Raw genomic sequence first — 21,767 nt, forward strand, 5'->3', positions numbered from 1 at the left:
ATAATAGATTTTTTTTTTTTCAGATTAACCAATTTTAGTACTTTAGTACATTTTTAGTAGTAAGTTGTTGCTTCCGTTTATGATTTCATTTTACTTCGTCTTTATTTCAGATTTTATATATATATATATATTTTTTATTTTATATTTTTATTTATTTATTTTTTTAATGGTTCCACCTTTTCGTATACTTGTGAGAGCCAGTATCCTCACTTATTTGGTGAAATAATTATATAAAAGTCCATGTCTGGTTTAGATGTGCTTAGATGTGTTTTTTTTTTCCTCTGGGCAGGTGAAGATGAAGAAGAAAATGAAGAGTAATGACAGGGATGATGGATTAAGCTCTCCCACCATACCTTCCATAACCTATGACTCCTTAGATGAAGGGAAGGACGGTGGACCAGATACAGTGTGCAGTATTCAACAGTCAGGTATTACCAGCAATAAACTAAGATACAGCTCGCTCTTCTGTTTTTCATCTTTCATGCTCTTGAAGCATCTCTCCTCTGATATCTTTTATTTCCCTGCTCCTTTCTCAGAAGGGGCAAACGCACACAGAAGATGTGGTGAGCTCCAGTTAGTGTCTGTGCGTCTGTACTCACTCGCTAACTACCGTTCCCTATGCCTGTCTTTTTGATAGTTTTTTTTTTTCACAGATAAATTTATAATGACACTGACACTTTAACAGAAGCACATGCCATTTTGTGTATGTAAACCTTCATATTACAGACAGTGAACACGCATCATTCGATTTGAAATGTGCCATTTAAAAAAAAAAAAAAAAAAAAAAAAGCATTGAGCTTGATCTCTCTCCTCACAGAGCGGGTGCCGTCCTGGAACTCTCTATCCTCTTTCCAGTTCTCTACATCACCAGGTGGGTAACAAAACTTTGCTGGCTTGTTGAAAATTAAGAAATAAAATGCAAAGCCATTTCAGTCTAAAATGATGTCTGTGTTTTTATGTGTCTTTAGGGAAAAAGCCTGGCATTTTGGAAATACAGCCTCGGCCCACGCTCCAGAGAAGCAGCAGCATCACAGATGATATGGAAACCGAGCTGGAGCGAGAGATTTCGCTCGTTCCAGTCACTCATGTGTCTCAGTGAGTAAGAACATACCATTTTTAGCATAATTTAAACCTTGTCTGTATGCCAACCGCAGACAGCAGACAGTCAGTTATTCAAGTTTCAGAAAGTTTCAGCTGCTTATAATCTTTCAGAAGTCATGGATGGCACGTCATGCGCTATCTTGTGGATAGGCAATTAAAAAAGTGTTAGATTGATGGTTTCAGAGTTAGCACACCCCTGCAGTTCACACTCACAATATTGCCTCTGTAAATGCAAATGAGATCTAATCATCCCGCTAATCTCTGCAGTCGCTGGATTCTCGGCTCGAATCTTTAAAACTCTTTTAACACATCTGCTCTATCTCTGCTGGAACACATCTCAGCTTTCCGAGCCCACCCAGCTCAAGTGAAAACATGGCTAGGAGAAGAAGTGCAGGGTGTATGTTTCTGGGCCCCAAAGCGTTCCCGTGAAAGAGTGGTTATTTTGCAGGCTGTGTTTTGCCTGAGAGGAGGTCATTATCAGAATCTCTTTGGCCCATTAGCTGTTCAGCATGTGGAACAGTGCAGGGACTGTGTATACTGCAAACCATTTACTTACGCAGGCAATGGAGCGCTCCCGTCTCTGAATAATCTAATGAACCATGTCACTGTTGGGGGTATACAGCCCATTAGATTATCCAGAGAGCCCCTTTCCATTAGCGATGGGGTCCTCCACTCTAGAGTGTCTAACCATAGCCCTCTATTACCTGATTATCTGAAAATACAAAAGGTGTTCAGCTTGAACTTTATTTATTTTGAGAAACCACAAGAGGGCAGTGGAGGTGTTTTTGTAGGCCAAACCCTTCTGCTTGCACTTCAAAGCCAGAGTTTCTCTAAAGTGTACACACTCTTGGCAAAATCATACTATTGCTGCTTTAAACGTGTATTATATTTACGGGGTGATGTGGGAGGTCAAACTGAGAAAAAGCATCGCTTTGATACACAATCAGCGAACAACTGCAGTTGCACATGATTTTTCACAGTTTGTGTCTATTTACATTGACCTTGATGGAGCTAAAGCTGTAGCCGAAATAGCTAGAATATTAATCTCAGAGTCAGAATTGATACCATTACATGTGCCTTATACGCTGAGATTAATGTAATCATCTGGAAAAATGTAGGTGGATTCCACCAAAGCAACTTAAAAGAGATTTGAATTTTAATTAGGTAGGTATCATTTTTTCTAAAGTCTCAAGTATGATTCCTTTCTAAATCCTCATTCTTAGGAGACATATTGCATCTCCTCTACAAAGGAGCCTTGTCACTACAAGCTTTCATTTGATCTTTGAAGTTTAATGAGCTTTCATTCGCCTCACACTGAGATGCAATGGCAACAGCTGGCTGCTCTCTCCCTGTCTTTTCTCTCTCTCTCTCTCTCTCTCTCTCTCTCTCTCTCTCTCTCTCTCTCTCTCTCTCTCTCTCTCTCCTCCTGCTCGGTGTGGGTGTGTGTACATGTTTATTTGTTTATGCCCAGCAGAGCAGGGTGGGGACTCAAAAAGACCAGAACCACAATGTCTCTTCTCCTCTCTGCTCATCTTTTCTCATCTAACAAGATCTCTTCTCCTCTTCGCTCCTGTCTGCTCCTCTCCGCTCCCTTAGGACATTTGTCCTGCTCTGACCTTTGACCCAGGCTGTTAACTCAAGAGGTGGGAGAGGCACAAAAGCCTCCTCGTGCCTGCAGCTGAAACAGTTCGTCTGCATTGGGGGGTGGGGAAAGAACAATGCCACAGAAACATCTTTCTGACCGCTGCGCTCCTAAAACACACACTGGAGGATATCATCACTACCTACACACTCTTAATACTAAATTTCGGATTGGTTGTGATGCGTAAATAACGACTCTCGTCATTCGGAGATAGTGTTAATAACCATTTTTAATGGTTTGTATTGACTAAACCATTTTTTTTTTAAAGCAGTCATTGTTGTGACTTCACATCAGATACAAAGGTGTCTTTCGCAGCTGCCTCGATCAAAGAAAATAAACTCCTGTCCAGAGCGACACAAGTATATAAAGATGAAATCAAAGCAAACGCAGGTGCGTCTGAAAGTGCCCGTTTGTACTCGCACGTATCTGCTGTTTCAGTCTTGTAGGGCTGTGGTGTGAGGTTTACCAAAGGAGACCCGAGCTGAAAAGATTGATTTATTCTCAGTAAACAGAGAAGGACTTCTAGTGGCGGAGGCCAAGCCAGGCCGTCTACACTGGTGCAGAGACAAAGAGCCATTGTCTGCGGCTCTACACACGCCAACAATAGTCTGATTGACAAGCGGCCCTAGTCGTAATGGGCTTCTGGGCTAAAGAGCGCAACAGTGACTTTTGTTAGAAACACTCTTGTCTTCCAGAGCAATAATCTTCATGCTCGTAATTTCACAGAAATAATTTTAAAGTACGAGAGCAATATATACATATTTTCCTAAGAGCCGAACACAACACTAAGCGATTTATTTTTGAGGGTGACCGCGTTCCTAATAGTATTTCTGATTCAACAGGGAGCTATATGAAATATTTCCCACACACAGACTGTTAGAAGCGAGTATAGTGTGTGTGATGGGAGTATGCCTGTGTGATTTGGAGTGTGAGGCGTGCTGAATGGGACAGAAACATTGGCTCACTAATGCCTCTTCAGCGCGGCTTGCCAGCACAAGTTTCTTTATCTTGCCCGTCACGGCCCCTTTTCTTCCCCCCTTAACAGTAATTGTGTTTCGTTACAGTGTGTTAGAGCTAACGAGGGACATGGAGCGAGAGTCAGCCAAGCAGTGAAAGACAGACAGAGAGAGAGGGAGAGTTGCTCAGCAAGAAAGAACACATCCCAGATGATTCTCTCATTTGCTGTCAGACCAAAAGCCCAGCAAGACTCTCTGTAGAAGTTTGTAACAGAACACTGCACACGGTGAACTTGACAACTAATCGGACAAATTCCTGCGAGCAGCGGTTGCCAGCAGCACTGCTTTTTTAAATTGGACATTATGAAAAGCTGATGGAAAAATTCTGTCATCAATTACTCACTCTCTTATTGTTCTAAACCTGACCTGTCTCCTTACAGACGAGTCCATGACAGCATTAAAGAAATGGCTGAAAACTCATCGGGCCTAATTGCATCCTGCTGGCAATAAAATAAAAATCTTCTTTTTCTTATTATTATTCAATTTAATGATTTCTGCTCACTATTTCTTACATCCTAAGCTTGTCATGTTCTGAACAGTGTTCTTAATCTTGTATTGCTAGCATCACTTGATGAATCATTTGTAGGCTGTTTGAATAAAAGTGACTTCTAAATGAACACACATTTATTACACACACACACACACACACACATATATATCATATATATATATATATATATATATATATATATATATATATATATATATATAAGGTCAATGTGGTCAGTGTGGTCAGTGTTGTTTCGGACCCGATTGACTTACTGTATGAAGGGAAAAAAAGCTATTCAAATTATCCTCTATTATGTTCTGCAGAATAATAAAAGTCATACAGGAATGACACAAAGGAAAATAAATGATGACAGAATTTGTTTATCTTTTTTAATCAGCTTTTTCGATTCAAATATTCCCACATAATGCATTTGCCTCCTTAACAATACATTTGTTGTCTCCGAGCACCAATATTTCCGTTTCACTTTGTGAAAATAATATCATTGTGCCATATCAGGTTTCTTTAGGACGGCCCGTGAAGTTAGTGACTTTGTTAGCTGGCAACACGATATGACAAAAGGCTCAGAGGCCCCTGGTGATGTATAAGAACTTATGTTGAAATGAACGCTGTCAGTTTCTTTGCTGCTGTAATGTTTAGGATCATATGAGGCCACAAGTTTGGGACATAAGCTATTTAGTCATGGTGTATAACAGCGGAGGACTCAATGTCAAAGTGAATGCTGCTTCGCTGTGTGTCACTCCTCATAAGGACATTTAATACTCTCCGTATTCGCCTGGCGCTTTGATGCTCGGGATGAAAGAGATCTTTGCTTGGCTGAAGCCAGAAGGACCCCTGCTGCGTGTGTGTGCGAGCATCTTGCGCCCGCACGTCTTTGTGCGCACATATGTGTGTGTGTGTGTGTGTGTGTGTGAGATGGCTTCTAGCCAGCGGCCCAGACTCCACCCTTTACCCCAGCGGATAACGTCCAGCTTTTGGTCAGCTATTATCAGTCATTACTGCCTCAGTGGCCCTTATCTCAGCTGACCACTTATTAAAATGTCATTGAGGTATTTGAGCTTGAAGGGGAAGACGGAGCTGATATTTGGGATAATGTCCTGTACCGCGCAGCACAGCCCTCTAAACCTTGTGATTCTCAGACCGCGGCTAATCAGAGCGCTATTCCCCTCCTCTTCCACTGAGCTATTCTTAGACACACAGGGCCCCCATGAGCCTTTTAGTGCCATAGTGCCACGATCCTGCAGCCTGTGGCGCAACACCGCCACACAAAGGTCTTCATCCTTTGACTCACTGAGACGAGTCACAAGAGTGCACATGGCCTCTGTGGGGGACATTGTGGTAATTGACATGTGTTTGTGATTCATCATATGACGTAACAAAACATTAGGGAGGGTTTGAGTATGAGGGTTGCTCCTTTGGGATGATTGAGTTGTAAGTTATATCATGGGCTTGAAGTTTTATTGGCTGTTTTTTAAAATCAAGTCAGTGAAAATCTGCATATTTACGATCACACAAACCAATCAAAAGTTTAAGTTTATATTTTTAGAAGTCTCTTATGCTCACCAGGGCTGCACTTATTTGATCAGAAATACAGTAAAATAATAAAATTTGCAAATTTTTTGTTATAATATATTTAAAAATTATAATTGATTTCTTTGATCGTAAAGCTGAATCTTCTACAGTCTTTCGTTCAGTCTTCAGTGAGGCATGATCTTTAAGAAATAATTTAAATATGCTGATTTGCTGTTAAAGACACACTTTTTATTATTGTCAATATTAAAAGTGTTTTTTTCCAAGTAATATCTTGATAAATCAAGTAATATCAATAAAATGATGATATATTTATTCAAGATTCTTTAATGAATAGAAAGCCGGGTCACACTTTATTTTCATTCCAATTCTCAATATTAACAAACCATTAACTACAACTTCGGCTTTAATAAACTCATAATTTGCTGTTAGTTGTTAAGTGGATTAGTGACGTTGAATATGGTCATGCAGAATATGTACTTTTTAAGTACTAAAAAACAGCCAACAATAATAGACATGCTAATAAGCAACTAGTTAATAGTGAGAATCAGTCCCTATTCTAAAGTAAAAATAAAATGTTTTTGCAACAATGTAAAATCTGTACTGTCACTTTTAAATCAATTTAATGGACCCTTGCTGAATAAACTCATCAATCCCTTTAATAAGTGGATAAAAGCTTTTGCCAAAAAAAGTAAATCAAGTACAATTTATTGTAAAAAAATGTAAAGTACAACTGCGAACATAATTATTAAAACGTTACACAGCGGCTTAGGAAAATGTATGCAGTAGGTAAATCTCTTTCTGTGTAAATAAACTGTTTAAGTGCTGGACATAAATTTATCGTTATCCTTCTGTAATTTAGCATGCTCTTTTAGCATTGGGTTTGTCTTTTGCAGTACCGCTGAGGCCGTATTGGTGTGAAAGACGGTGTTTGTGTGTGTGTACATGGATGCTTTCCAGTGATAAGATTAGAGAGAAGCCCGGTGATTGTTTTGTTTCCTGTTTATCTACATTTGATTACACTCAGATTAGCAGAGGGAGGTCAAATAACAGGCCCAGCTTTCCTAACTTAAACATACAAACAATCAAAATAATAAAAATGCCCCTGAATTTCTAGCACCTTTGCGAATTCACTTGTTTTTATGCTGTTTATATGATAACTAATTTGGTCAGTGATGTGTCTACATCTCTCTTAAGCCTCTCATTCCCCTCTGAATCGAATCAGTTCTGCGCACTGATCAATACAAAATTGCTGCACATGTAGCCTAAGGAGCGGTGGCTGACCTGCGATCAGGTGTTCTCTCATCTAGCCTCCACTAATGAGGGTTAGTAGACGCACAGAAGGGTGGATGTCATTATGGGGCCAAGCTGAGATCACCTCCTCAGACCAAATGTTGTTGAACACACCCCTTTAGAGATAATTGGAGGTGGGGAGTTTGAGCCTTTGGCCTGATGTGTTGATGGTACTAATGGCGTGTTTATTTCCTGTCCCATGACGCACTTCTTTGATCTTTATTTGGTGCAATTATGTCTTTGTCACAAGTAAGACATCACTCGCTATTTACATGTACGAGCACGCAAACTCAGATCTTCAGCTTTTGATGAAAATGGATCTTTAGTTCATAATAGATTTCATTTGGCATCTCTACATTAACATGTAAACCAAGGGTTTCCAAAAGTTCATTCAAAAATTCATTCAAAAATTAACCATCTGTCAACCTCAAAAAAGTTTGAGGTTCAGATATTTCTCTAATGTGCTGAACATCACAAAGTTTTCTTTGAACTCTATGTTTACATTGTGTTTATTTTTGTTTTGGTTTGGTTTGGGTTTTGCTTGCTTGAGTTTCTTATGCTCATCAAGGCAGCATTTGATCCAAAATAAAGGATAAAAAAAATTATATATAGTTTATATATAATTTATTCCTGTAATGCAAAGCTGAATATGTTGATTTATTATCAGTTAACTGTTGTGTAGCTTCATTAATATAACAGTTTAAAGTACCATTAAAAAGTAAAAAAAAAAGAAAAAAAAAAGTTCATTATTGCTTTTTTGTATATGTTAAATCGATAAGACTGGTAAGTGATAGCAAAATGTATGTTATTTTTTTATTTACATGCTGTTTATTTTTTTACTTCTTATACAAAGTAAAGCAGAAAAAATGTATGTGATATGATGACTTTATATCTCACAACTATAACTTTTATTTTTAGATAGAATAAAAAAACTACATAACTAACTAGATTAATAAAAAAGCTAGCACTGCACATTCAAAGCTTGCAATTCTGAGTGTCTTTCTCATTTATATTTTTTGATATAAACTTTAAAGCGACATCAAGTGATGACAGGATTATTTTTTTTATTTTTTTTTGTGAATTATCCCTTTGACATTTTTCTCACAGCAAGTGGCGATTATGTCTTGCTTGTTGTGGTATTATTTTGTAACAAACACAATGTTAGTACATTAAAGTACACAGTGCAGTGTGAATGCTGTCTAGACAAACATCTTCGTGCGTGTTCCAGTAATCTGTGGCCCTCCAGTGGATATGCAGTTTCTTTCACATCTGGCTGCTATTGTTTAGCAGAATCCCAAAACAAAACAAAAAAAAGAGAGAATGGGAACGGAAGAGAGATTTGCAGCCTGCATTTGGCAGAAAGAAGACCTCATATGATCGCCTCCTTTTCTCTTTCTCTCCCTATCTGTCCGTCTCTCTCCATCTTTTGCTTTCTTTCTTTCTCTCTCTGTCCCAGTGGGAGTCTTTCTCCCTTTGCGTACGTCTCCACCAGTGTTCGCCATTAGCCAGGCTTTGTGCCAGCACTAGAGGCAGATGGTGACCCTGCTGAGGTCATGAGACCAGCGTTGCTATGCTGGTAACCATGACTGGAGAGAGGAAGTGGCACTGCCTCAGAGACAGATGGGGTGGTTCCCATGTTCTATCTCTTGAGTCCCCCACCCTCTCTCTCTCTCTCTCTGTCATATTCGCATGCTCCATTGGAATGGCAAACACCCAGGGAGGTATGATTCCAGAACTCTGTGCAAATACCAACCTGAGCTTATCAATTTGGCTTCTGTAAGTTTAAAAAAAAAAAAAGGTCCACCAAAACGTGATCTTCCTAGCATATTGATCTCTGAGATGCATGTCAGATTGATCATCGTACCATGAACCTTTTATTGCTCATTCAGTCATTGAGCGCTTGACATGACGCAAACCTCTTTTTGTGTGTATAAATATGACTTTATACACCACTGTTAAAAAGTCTGGTGAACTGGTTTTAAAAATAAATCGCTTTTATTCTGCGAGGGTGCATTAAACTGATCAAACGTGATGGTAAAGAATTGTACAAACTATTAATGTAGTAAATGTTCTTTTGATTCGTTCATGTTTCTTGAGCTTCAAATCAGCACATGCAATGATTTCTGAAGGTGACACCAATCATTACAATCATTTTAGTTATATGAGTTATAATATTTCACAGTGTTAATGTATTTTACTGCATTTTTCATCAATAAATAATAACATGAGAGACCTTTCATGGTTGTTATATTTAAGCTCAATAATTTAATATTTATTGACTAGAAATAAACTGTTCAAATTCAACAAATATGTTGTGCCAATGCTAATTTCTTTACAAAATTTTTATTTTAATGCTATTTATGTAATTTTAAGATAGATACGTTGGACTGGAGAGTAAAGAAAAAGCAGTAAAAAATCAATAGTATGTATTTGCAAAATCAAAAATGTTGGTTACAGTCCAACTACAAACTTCTATTTTTTTTTTTTTATAATTGTTCCGTTATTTTAATTTGTAATAATTATAATAAGTAGCTATTTCCAAACATATGTACACATGGAAATAGATCATCAACTGTGTTATAGCAAGTACCAAGTTGTTATCTGAAGTTTCCATTACCTCCTTTCCTCCAAGTTTAATTCTAACTTAACAGGCATTTGCATTGCTGTGGATATGATAATGCCCAAAGCTATGAAGGCTTGCTATTTAACCACTGGCAATATAACCCAGAGGGATGTTGCTTGAAGTCTAGAGTATGGCACCAAAGAGCAGTAAATTGGCAGTTGCCTGGAGCACGGCATATGCCTTATCCCTAATTTCCCTGTAGCCCGCAGCCAGGGAGAAACCAGAAACTGTCAGCAAGCCATGTCCATTAAGTCAATGAGGCTTGATAGCCTGCAGCCAGTCTACTGCTAATGCATTTTAAAGAAACTTGTGTGAGTGCGCTCCATCTTTTGTCAAAGTGACATGCAACAGACACGAGCCTTAGCATGCAAACATGATACAGGCACGTATCCCATACAGAGCGCCACGCGGGAGCCAACTTGCAAGGGAAAGTGTACCTCTCATACTTCGTCTTTCTTTAAGACAGTGTCCTGTTCCTCTAGATAACCTTGGGTCTCCTGGGAGTCAGCGCCCTTCCCCCCCACCAAATCTCAGCGCTGCGGTTTTTGAAAAGCAGGGAGAGCCTTGTATTTTCTCTTAGACACTGTGTCCTGCTCGTGACCCTATGCTCAATGGTCACTTGCAAAAGTCCTGATCACATAAACAGCATCTGGAGTGGCTTTGGGCTGAACCCGAAGGGCCTGCTGGAGGCTGATAGGATTGTTTTGCAAATGATATTGAAAATGTGAATGTGCCTAGTTTGTTAGAGGTGAAATATACACCCATAATGTCACATGCCACATTTATGAGCATAGATAAAACATCTACATAGGAAATACAGTTTTCATTTTCTAGAATTCCTCAATAATCTGAAGACTTAAAGGGAAAGTGCATCCAAAAAATGAAAGCTCTGTCATTAATTACTCACCCTCAAGTCATTCCAAACCTTCATTCATCTTCGAAAAACAAATTAAGATGTTTTGATGAAATCAGAGAGGTTTCTGACACTGCATAGACAGCTATGCAACCACCATATCAAGGCCCATAAAGGTAGTAAGCTCATGTGATATCACTGGTTCAGCCTTTACTTTATGAAGGTAACAAAATAAATGATTTTGTTCAACAATTTGTTCTCTTCAATGTCACTCTTTGATGTGCTTTCAGGGAAATAAAAGCAGGTTTTGAACAACATGAGTAATTAACAGCAGAATTAGAATATTAGCGTGAGCTGCCGCTTTAAATGACAGTTCATCAAAAATGTATCTTACTGACTCACCTTCATGTCGTTCTAGACCTGCATGACTTTACCTCTTCTGTGGAGCAAAAAAACTATATTTTGAAGAGTGTCAGTGGGGTCCAAAACATCACTGGCTTTCACTGTGAGGGAAAAATCAGCCGTTTATCAAATGATCTTTGTGTTGCACAGTTGAAAGAGAAAGTCATACATGTTTAAAATGACACCGTTTTAATTTTGTGTGAACTATCTGTTTAATACGGGCTCAAAATGAGAGTCTCCCTCTCAGTATTAATCATGACACGTGAACACACAGGTTGAGGGATTCCCATCGAGCTGCCATTCGTGTGATCCAGAGAATGTTCTACTTTGTGGCCAAAAAGAAGTTCCAGGTAAGATTTCCTTCTTTCCGTGTTCCAACACAGCCAAAATCTGATCAAACCAGCATGACATTAGAGGGATAATATGGGCAGACATGCAGGTTTGTTTTACTTGATTGTAGTATGAGAGATATTATGCGATTTTGTGGTGCATTTGATGATAATTGCCAGTGGCTTTTAAATTCACGTTTCCAATAACCAGCCCTCCTTATTGAATTTCAGTGTAAGCAGCGAATAAGGTGTCTTTTGAAACGTATAGAAGGGAAGGTCTTGAGTTGGGACTCATTCAACAGCAGATGCTCTCCCTGAGCCCTCAAAAATACATTCTAATGTCAGAGGATTACCTTAATAGCTGTCCTACACACTTTCTCCTCTTTTGTGCGATTGTGTGACGCTTGATACTCGTTACTGCACTTTGTTTGTCCTCTCTCTTCGCCCTCCCATCCTCTCGCCAGCCTTTCATTTGACCCGCTAGCCCCAGTCATCTCTCAATCCCCTTATTTTCTCCAAGCCCTTCTCCCCTCCTCTCACACACTCTTGCGACACAGTACACACACTTTGAGTGTTTGACAGATGCTGCTGGCTAGATTTGCCGTGTCTGATGTCATGACAGCGTTTACCTTCTTTTGAACGGTTTGAGCGTCTCCCGAATTGTGTAATTTGTGCCGGAGATGTGTGAATGTTTGGTTATTTCACTGACGTTAATCAAACCGAGCTTAAGTCCTGTAGCAAACGTGGAGCTTCACACATTTTCCCCCGTGTTAGTCAGGAAGCTCAAATAAATTTAAATAGACACAAGCATCACCACCTGAGCGCGATATGCTCTGAGAGCGATGATTAAGTGTTTGATCAGGTACATTTGGTGTCAGCTGATGTGAATCGGTTTCCTCAAAGTTGACAATCAAAAAGAAATATTTCCCCTCTGGGCAGGTTAGATTTTTTTTTTAGGCTGGTTTCGTGAAGTAAAAAGAGTTCACCCTGATGATGATTTAATTAATCATTTTTTCAAGTTTCAACCAGTAGGGCCCTAGGCAAGACCCTATCAAGATTTTAAGTTTAAAATGTAGAAATTTAGGATTTTTTACATTTTTTCAAGAGGATTCGCTTAAATAGACCTAAATAGAAAAGTACAAATGCATTCTAGCAATCAGTATGAGTTCAAAAGGAGGCATTAATCATAGAAAAGTGAGAGTAGAAAAAAGATATAAAGATTTCTTTTTCAAGTAAATGCTGAGCGTGCTATTTAACTATTCATTAAATAATTTGTATGTGTATAGTCTTTATCTAATAACATAAAAAATGTACAGACCCCCCTGGAGCAGTAGTGTACCATTACTATTTCATTGCAATTCAAATATGATATCATTTTGGCTGTCTTTGCAGCAAGCACGTAAGCCGTACGATGTGAGGGATGTCATTGAGCAGTATTCACAGGGTCATCTCAACCTCATGGTGCGCATCAAGGAGCTACAGAGAAGGTGGGACGAGGACTCACTTTAAATCACTTAGCAGCAGTTAAGCGTGTTTTGGGAAAAGTGTTTACTTTTAACATCGCTATGCATGGATTGTATAAGTATAATAGCAAAATGAATGACTGTTTCGTGACCTTTGCGTAAATAAAGCTGAGACGTTTAGAGTACGTCCATCCCTGTCACTGTTCCTCTCACATTTCATCTGCCATTTGTGTACGTCAACATTTTCCATACTGCATACTTGGCCCTGACAGACTGGATCAGTCCTTAGGGAAGCTGTCCCTCTTCCAGACAAGTTCAGGTAAAGCTAGGTCATTCATTACCCTCTCTCACTCTCTCTCATTCCTCAACCCCACACATTGTTTTGCTACAGTTTGACCCCTTCGTTGCTCTTAATGTTGCTGTTTATTGTTGACTTGTAGCCTTAGTGCACATTTGTGTTTATGAAGCGTTTTATGATGTTTTTCTTGGCACCGTTTTTTGTCTCCTTTTAGAGCGCATGAAAGACAAAGGCCTAAACACTATTGGCTCCAGACTCAACAGGATGGAAGAGAAGGTAGGCCCTTGAATATTACTGGACATTTATAGCGTGTTTGCGTTGTGAAATACACAGGGAAAAAACTTTTTAACTATTGAGGAGTCCGGTATTTGAAATATCTCTTCGGTTAATAACGCATGCCATTGAGTTTTACTAAGCAAAAAAATCAGAAACCTGGCATTTCCAAGAGGTTGCTCATCAGTGTAACAACAGAAAGTTTCAGTTCTTTAGTTTATTAGCAAATGCGCACGGTTCAGCAAGTACTCTACTGATAAGGATCCGTAAGCTTCATTCATCAAGCCTTAACCTGGAGGCAGAAGGAGCCTCTCTCTTTCTCTGCCTTCAGTCAAACATCACTTTCTGAAGACTTCTCAAACATTCTCTGTGAGTGATGTGTGCTGATAAGAGTGTTAAGACTCTAAAAAGAACAGCTTTCTGGCTTATGCGTGTGTGTGTGTGTGTGTGTGTGTGTGTGTGTGTGTGTGTGTAAAAGTGAGAGGTCTGCTGGCCTCTCAGAATGATGGGGATTCAGGAGCTCTACAAACACTCACTCTGCTCCTGTTCATTTGCCACTCCAGCCATAAATCCTTTTACAAACAGCTCTCATCCCAGACACGAACTCAAAACAGCGTACGCACTTGTTCACATGATCTCTCTTTCTCATACTCACTCACTCTCTGTCTCCCCCTTTGTCTTTCGCAGATGTTTGAGAAAGCGGCGCATTGACTCGTTTAATGAAATGTCTGAAAAAAAAGCCCTTTTCGGCACGTTTTAAATTCTTTACTGAATTAGTACAAAAATATTGTACGAGGAATTTTAATTTTTTTACGGGTTTAATAATTGACATATCTTCAGGAAGAGATGACTTTCATTTGTTTATTTAAATTTTTTTTTTTAAAGTAAGAAGCAGATGACTTTCGCACGCTTTTGTAATGTTAAGCACATTCCTGGCAATACTATCGATTGATGCAGCGAGTAGACAAATGTCAAACACGTCGTCTTTAACTTTTATTCTCTAAAGAACTGTTTAAAATGTGTCAGCAGTTGTAGAGTCTGTGAACAGGATACCCTGCCCCTTACAGTGTCATTCTTCTTCCCATAATTCTGAGGTAAACAGGAAGCAGGCAGTGTCTGGCATAAACAGGAACAAATAGCCTTAATATTTATGCAAACACCCATCTGAAGTAACTCATTACTGCGTTGCTGACACAGTCGTCTTCTTACACTCTGTCTGAACTCTCTTCACATGTAAAAAACAATCCTCTTCTTAATGTTCCTTTTTTCATTTAATCTTATACACTACTGTTTAAAACAAAACGTTAACCACAAATGTTTAAAGGTTTAAATTGAAAATACAGTAAATATACTGTGAAATATTACAATTTAAAATAATTTTAATTTTTTTAAATAATATATAAGGTTCAGCAGCCATTATGCAATGAACAAAGAACATTTCTTATAATTATCAATATTGAAACCAGTGGAAACCATGACACTTTTTTTCCCAGAATTCTTTCAGGATGATTAGAAATCTCAAATTAAGGCTTGTCTGTGAAACCAGGCCTTAATCTGTTTATTCAGACTACCATTAAATGTAAAGCTTACATTTACAATATTCAACTGAGAATAGTTAGATGTTTTATATTTATATTTACTAGTAAGAGTGAACTTGTATTTGACTTGTATGAGCGTGAATAAATGATGACCGAATTTAAATTTTCTTTTTAAGGTTCAACTCAAGAGCGTGTTTTTCTCTTTGGTTAGCAGTGTGTATGTTTGCATTCACGTCTCTATATGGGGAACGGCTGTATATGTTTACATGCTCAAATCTCCTGCCGCACTCTGTGTGTTTGTGCATGTGTGCATGTGTTTGTATGTGACTGTGGTGCCACTATCATTGTGTAAACTGTGGTTCAGCACGGAGACACTCGTCTGGTTATTTCTAATGGGGTGTAGACAGCACTGGCTCCACACGTCACTTAGCCTCAACCCAAGGGAAAGAACCTCATGACATTTGGCTCACCGACTGTAAAAAGAAGAATAACAAGTATTTCTCTGACAGTTTTCTTCCTCCCCAACATAAATCCTTTTAAATATTTAACAAGAATCCCCATTGGTGTTTTTTATGCACATAGACAGTAACATAAACTGCTCTAAAAACATATTATATCAAATAAAACAAAGATTACCACAGTGCAAAATACTATTTTTAGTCTTTCTGCTTCAAAATTTCACATTTAAACCAGTGTTACTTGTGGCTCTATTTCAATAATTCCTCTCGGTGCAAATATGACTTATGGTATCATCAAAATGGGCCAACACTTTCATTTTGAGTAACTTTAGTCCTGACTAGATGATAGTTTCTACTCAATTCACTTTTAAGAAATGAGTTTGGCCTAATCTAGTCACGTTTCGCCTATTCATCATCACCTACTTGATCAAACTTTAATCCCATTTACGACATATAAAAGAATGGATTCATTACCTTTTCTGGTCTGTTTATACAGATGGGATCTTTTATCAGTCACTGGTGTTTTACAGCTCGTATTGACAGTTTGACGTTATTTACACAGACGCTGTGACGACGTTATTTTAGACACAGTTTTTAAAGATGCGCTGAGGCCACACACTCGTTTCCCCACAGATCACACACATGGACAGGACTCTGAACAGCATCGCGGAGTCTCTCAACCTCATGTTGGCGAGGGAGAGACGAGGAGACCTGGCCAGAGGGAAGGAACTGCGCGGCAGCTTTAACCGCCAATCAGCCACCTTCAGCCTGTCACTGCCGAGCAGACAGGACAGCCTGACCAGCTCCGAGCAACTGTCCACACCAACTGTTATTCATGAGGACAGCTGAGTTGCTAAAGCAGCACTAAACCACAGAGTGCCTGATACTGGGTCAGTTTCAGCCCGAATGAATTTAAGAGATCGGGTTCAAGATATCTTCTTGTCTGACTAATCCTGTTTATCTTTGTATTTTTTCAGACGGTTGAATTCCTTTGAAGCTATGAGACATATATACCATTTTTTTGAATTTTATTGTTTAAGTAGGATTTAGAATTTTTGATAGTTTATTTAGTTATTCAAGTTTTTGTGAGTGTTCGAATACTTCTGTTCAATTAAGTTCCTAAAAAGTGGTGCCATAGAAGAACCTAGTGGGTTCCCTAAAGAACCTTTCAGTCAACAGAACTATTTTCTTAGTGTGAAGAATATTTTAATAACTTTTTTTTTTTAACTATATAGACATTTTTGTGTTGTGTAAAGTTTCCATGGTTTCTTAAAAAGAACCTTTATTTTTAAGAGTGCTCATGTGAACATTGTGACCTTCTTTTGGAGAGTTATGAATTGCTGAATGTTTTTAATTTATTTCTGTCGACAGGAACAAAATGCGCGCTCCTTGCTCTGGATCACTAATGCACAAATTTGTGAATACTGTTCAACTTCAGCCGCGTACAATCTCCGGCTTTTTATTTATGCTCATTTACTAATATGAAAGTGCTAGTTTTCGCAAAAATAAAAACTGTATCCCACAAACGCCACTGGTTCGATTCTCCAGTGAAATCCAAACTGTGATTTCCATGAAGTGCTGTGTCAAAAAAGCCCTACCCTGAATAAACGCCTTTGCCTTTTCTTTCTCATGTTTGCAGCGTTTTAATTTCCGCCGTGTTTGGTTGAGGTCAAACATCTTGGCTGTTCAAACACAAGTGTGTGGGCTTCCCGCTCTTTTCCTTCGCCATCGGGCCAGAATGCTGGCTATTTATGCTGGTGTGGAGGCATTTATGGCATTCGGGAGCAGTTGTTGTCTTTTTTCTAAAAGTCTTTCAGTGACACTTTCAGAATTCCTTTAGAGCATCCCGACAGATCAATGACTTATGCAGCACACGACCATATGGGGAGCACCGTGACCTCTGATCTCATGACAATACATTTGCTCTCAGGGGTGAGGGGCTTTGTTGCTATGGGGATGACTACATGCGCACCCTCTGACCTTATCCTGGGCAGGAACACGGCTGTCCACTCTGCCTTTGTCCGCGCACAGCTTCTCGTATGGGCCATTGTCACCTGTAATATGTGCAACAAATCAGACATTCCGTCGCATGCGCATTCCTGGAAAGCAGGACAATTTTGTCTTTATTATCTCGCTACTGTTCTAGGAGGCTTAGGGTTGCATGTCGGGAATGCTGAAGAAGCAAACCAGGATGCCAGCTTCCCGTTTAACCACTTGCGCCGACTTACTCTCCAGTCAATAAAACCAAAGCAGATATAACATATCTGGCTTATAAATGGAATTAAACGGCCTCGAACGGGTTGAGGGATAAAACAAGTGCCTGCTACGCCTTAGTCTATACCTCCTCATGGCAGGACAACTATGTCAACAATGGAATCAACAGGACAACAGTATTGGCAGACACCACAGAGAGCAGGCCTGCAACAGAGGGGGTCTGGCCCATATGCCGCCAGATAAATGATAAGCCTTTGTTATTCGTTTAAAAGGACGTACTGCTGTCACTGTCTCTGGGACCGCTGAGCAAACTTTGGGACCAAATGCCATTAATTCAAGCTAGTGAACCCATAGAGGTGTATCCAGCCTTGAAGACACAGCTTGCCAGTGCCTCCGCTAGTTTTATGGGTTTTATTGGTGAAAGAGAAACAGCTCTGAAATAAAGAGGGCTACAACACAGGAATGAATGGTTTGATGGTTTTGCTGCAAATGTGTGCGTCAAAAAAGGGCGGAGACGTTGGGAAAGCGATGTCCCTGTTATAGGAAGAAAAATAAATGGATAGCAGCATTAATTGTTAGATATGATTTATCTTTTTTATTACGTTATTTGTTTAGTTCATTAGATTTTGTTTTTTAATCAGTTTAGTTTTTGGATAAAACCGGTACGAAAAAAGCCTGATGTGATTACAATAATTATTTGATTCACTACCAGCGCAGATTTTTTTGAACTCAGAAGTTTTTCTCTCCGCCGTTGCGCAACATCTCGCGTTAGTTCTTAGCCAAATAAACGAGCGCGGTTTAAATTATGTTTTGGTCCGAATGAAAGGGTTCGAATTGAACTCTTAACTTCATTTAATGATGTACAGACTGCGCGGGCTGAATGAATGCGTCTCTGTGGGATTTGCTGATAAAAGTCGAGGTCCCATGAGCCTGAGGAGGTAATCCATCTGGTCAGGAAACCCAGCCGAGCTATAACGGAACATATTGGAAACCCTGTCAATCTGGACATAATGATTTTAGTGTAAAAGCTCAAATAATGAGGTGCAGATAAACCCTGGGGGGTTCCTCGCATTACAAGTAACACGATTACGTTTATTAAAACACTCGTTTTTCATTGATAAATATGAAGCGGAGTGGTTTGGGCTGATAATATTTGCGTGTCCGCTAGACGTAGGCTGTTTACGCGAACATATATGGGCCTAATATTTAAAAGATTCAAAATTCGTTCGGATTAATATAATTATTTCACTCCTTGGCCATTATTAACCAAATCTCACATCAGGCCTACACCTGTTCCCACAGAAGCTATTACATCAAGAAGACCCCATTTGGGATATTTTGGTGTACACAATAGCTACTTAATGAAATTATTTTTTATTGCATTACTGTTCTAGTTAATTACGTTTACATTTAAATCAAGTGTGGCCCAAACGATCTTTCTGCAATTGCGTTCCCCGTCTCTAAACGTTACTCGTTTCTTCACTTGAATGACAGCCAGTGGCTGGCATGACGGACTGGAGTATCTCTGTTTTCTCGCACACGACTAGATACGGACTAGAAACAAAAGCAAACAGGATTTGTGAGCACCGAGTGCTTCTGTGAGAGCACAAAGCCTCATTTGCAGGTGAATGCGATGGCACTCGCTTCGCCTTACGCCTTTAGCGGCCTTTGTTCCATTTCGCCTTTTTTGGTGCCAGATGGTCATGGAAATGGGAAACTTCTTTAGAGAAAGGCTATATCTGGCGAAACACTGGCACTCTTCACCTACACCAAACGTGAACGACGCGAGTTAAAAAGGGGCAAACGCGTACGATCAACTGACGAGCGTTTATTTATTTTTGTAATATGCATTTTTTTTCCAGATGAAATTTGATTTCTCGAAAACCCCGAAGCTTCTCGATTTTGCGTAAAAATCCAACGAATAAGACGAACGCTTCCTCTAGTGTGAACGCTGCCCGCCCCGCTCCTCTCCGAGTTTATTATCAAAGTTTATTACGAATAATTTTTATTTTTACTTCGATTGCTGCTGCATTTTTTTTTCGTCATTTGAGATTTAATCAACGAGATCTGCGTATTACAATACACTCTAAATAAAGTCTACGGTCGAATTAAAACGAATCGGGCAAACCCGGACAGGCCGACTACATTTTAGCCTTAATATTTTGGTTGCGGTTTACCTTTCTTGCCCACCATTATATTTAATTTTGGCCGCTATTTTGTCCGTCCCCTTTTTTTTTTGTTCTCTTTCTTTTCCCTTTAGCTTCTCCCCTGTCTCAATGACATTATAAAGATCTGGCGTGTGGTGGTATCTATAGTAAATGTTATTCACAGATAGTGTGTAGGTAAGGGGGAGGGGAGGCAGGTGGTTGGCGTGTAAATAGAAGGAGCCCATTTTGTTCGAGTCTTGGTAAGTGTTTCATTAGCGGGATAGCTGAGAGGGTGCTGAAAATGAAGGTCTTATGTGGACAAAGCGGGGTTCCAAGGGCACCTGCCTCCTTCATTATGGAAAGAAAATGGCATTTAAATCCTCCCTATAGCACGCAGCTGCCCGCATATCCCTCCCCACAAACACTGAGGGCGGAACAGCTGAGTCCCTCCTGTTTAGAGGCCAAACTTTACTCTTTTTGTCACGGGCAAAATGTTGACGCCTCAAAAGTGAAGGGCACGCATTTTTTTTTTCTTCTTCCCCTTGCCGTTTACCCACATCCCGTGATCCGGGAACGACGCGCACGGCTTTCACAGGAACACACGTGAACACGAGGGGGTTATCAAAAATATAATTTAATTTACACTTTGATTCAAAGGTACAGCGCGAGCTACGGAATATATTTCGACAAACACGGCTCAGGAACACTCTTGCATGTTGTTGCGAACGAAAACTTAAATAAAACACAGCATAAAATATGGCCGAAATCATAAAAAAACAATAACAATAGCTGTAAATAATAAAGAGGAACCGACTATTAGGAACATAAATAAAATAAGTTAGTATATTTAAAAAAATAATAAAACAAACAGGCGCCGCTCCGGTCTATTCGGAGCGGTGTGGCCTAGCCCCCTACAACAGTTAAAACAAAAGAAATATAAAATTGCACCGTTTAGACATTGTAACACTGCAACAAAGTCTCTGTTGGCGGAGCCATTATTGCTACATGAGTCGAGAGTAAAAGTCTTGTCCACTTGTTTTCTTCATCCGCTCTGCAGATAAACACAGGTGGACTGCTGCTTGGAGTGCAAACATCTGAAAAAGCAAAGAAAACGACGCAATTAGCAGATGAACAACAGCTTTGCAGCGTTTAAATGAATTCATTCGTTGTTATAAATCACTTAAAAGCTTGCTACCATTAATAAGAGATAATAACACCGCCTTGATGCAGACAAGGAGCGGACACTTACCATCATCTTATTGTTTTGCGCGGCGTTACTTCGACGCCCGTGGACGCGCCGGCTTGGAGCGAGCTACGTTCATCCTGCTTGGACTCCAGGCTCCTCTTCCTCTTCGGGAAGAAGTCTGGTGGAAATCAATATCAGAAACTGTTAGAGTCTTGTCGCGTTTCGCGAGCGCGGCGCGTTTGTTTGTTTGTAGCTTCAAAGCATTTACCTGTGATCTGCGGCGTGCTGTTTCTGGGGGTCTCCGGGACGAGCGACCTCTTTCGCCTGTTTCTGAGCCCCGAAGCACGAGCCGGTCGCGAGTTCATAGCGCCGGAGAAGTTCTCCTGGTTGATTTCGTCGGCTCGTCCCGGGACGTCCTCGGACTCTTGAACCGGCGGAGCCCTGGGAAGCCCGTGCGAGTCGGCGGCGGCGGACGCGTCTCCGGTCGCGTTAACAGACGCCGCGGCGCGCGCTCTCTTATTTTGCACTGTATCCTTGTAGAAAAACGGCATAGTGTCCTCCGAAATCGCCTCCCACTCGTAATCTCCAGGCAAGGGCGAGTTGGTCTCAAAGTTAAAATTCCACCGGCTCTGGTCTCGCTCGGAGATCTCCTGGAGTTTGCGTTTCATTTCACCCTGCAGCTCCTCGTGATCCACGGGTCCGAAAAGGTTACGGCAGACCTTTGTGCGGGCGAGAAGAGGAAAGGTCCTCCGTGCAACATGGCGCTCCAGATTGCTTGATGATACCTCCACGTTTGCCATGGTGCCTAAAAGTCAATGCCGTAAGCCGATGTTTGTTTGGTTCTTGTTGTCTCTAGTCTGTTTATATCTGAGCCGGTGGTTAAAGGCCAGCGT

The 21,767-nt window shown here is 40.1% G+C and overlaps 2 protein-coding genes across 4 annotated transcripts in view; one reads left to right on the forward strand and one right to left on the reverse strand.

Moving 5' to 3' along the window:
• Positions 1-16,953, forward strand: part of kcnq1.1 (potassium voltage-gated channel, KQT-like subfamily, member 1.1) — a 29,255-nt gene extending 12,302 nt beyond the window's left edge. Inside the window, exons 10-19 of one of the 3 annotated variants that reach the window (XM_043245539.1) lie at positions 290-428; positions 537-563; positions 818-871; positions 969-1,095; positions 11,243-11,318; positions 12,690-12,784; positions 13,033-13,079; positions 13,273-13,334; positions 15,961-16,217; positions 16,305-16,953. In XM_043245539.1, coding sequence (XP_043101474.1) covers positions 290-428; positions 537-563; positions 818-871; positions 969-1,095; positions 11,243-11,318; positions 12,690-12,784; positions 13,033-13,079; positions 13,273-13,334; positions 15,961-16,176 — 843 coding nt within the window. In that variant the 3' untranslated portion in view covers positions 16,177-16,217; positions 16,305-16,953. Of the gene's footprint in view, positions 1-289; positions 429-536; positions 564-817; positions 872-968; positions 1,096-11,242; positions 11,319-12,689; positions 12,785-13,032; positions 13,080-13,272; positions 13,335-15,960 lie in introns of all 3 variants that reach the window. The other 2 variants (XM_043245538.1, XM_043245540.1) reach the window with 2 other exon arrangements.
• A 3,351-nt stretch (positions 16,954-20,304) lies between these two features.
• On the reverse strand, positions 20,305-21,767 carry cdkn1ca (cyclin-dependent kinase inhibitor 1Ca). Its single transcript, XM_043245559.1, has 3 exons — positions 21,143-21,767; positions 20,938-21,052; positions 20,305-20,782 (listed from the first exon to the last, which is right to left on the reverse strand). Exons 1-2 carry the CDS (start codon positions 21,672-21,674, stop codon positions 20,940-20,942), a joined length of 645 nt encoding a protein of 214 aa, XP_043101494.1. The 5' UTR covers positions 21,675-21,767; the 3' UTR covers positions 20,305-20,782; positions 20,938-20,939.

The sequence above is a fragment of the Puntigrus tetrazona genome, chromosome 7, assembly GCF_018831695.1.
Source record: "Puntigrus tetrazona isolate hp1 chromosome 7, ASM1883169v1, whole genome shotgun sequence".
NCBI classification, from domain to species: domain Eukaryota; kingdom Metazoa; phylum Chordata; class Actinopteri; order Cypriniformes; family Cyprinidae; genus Puntigrus; species Puntigrus tetrazona.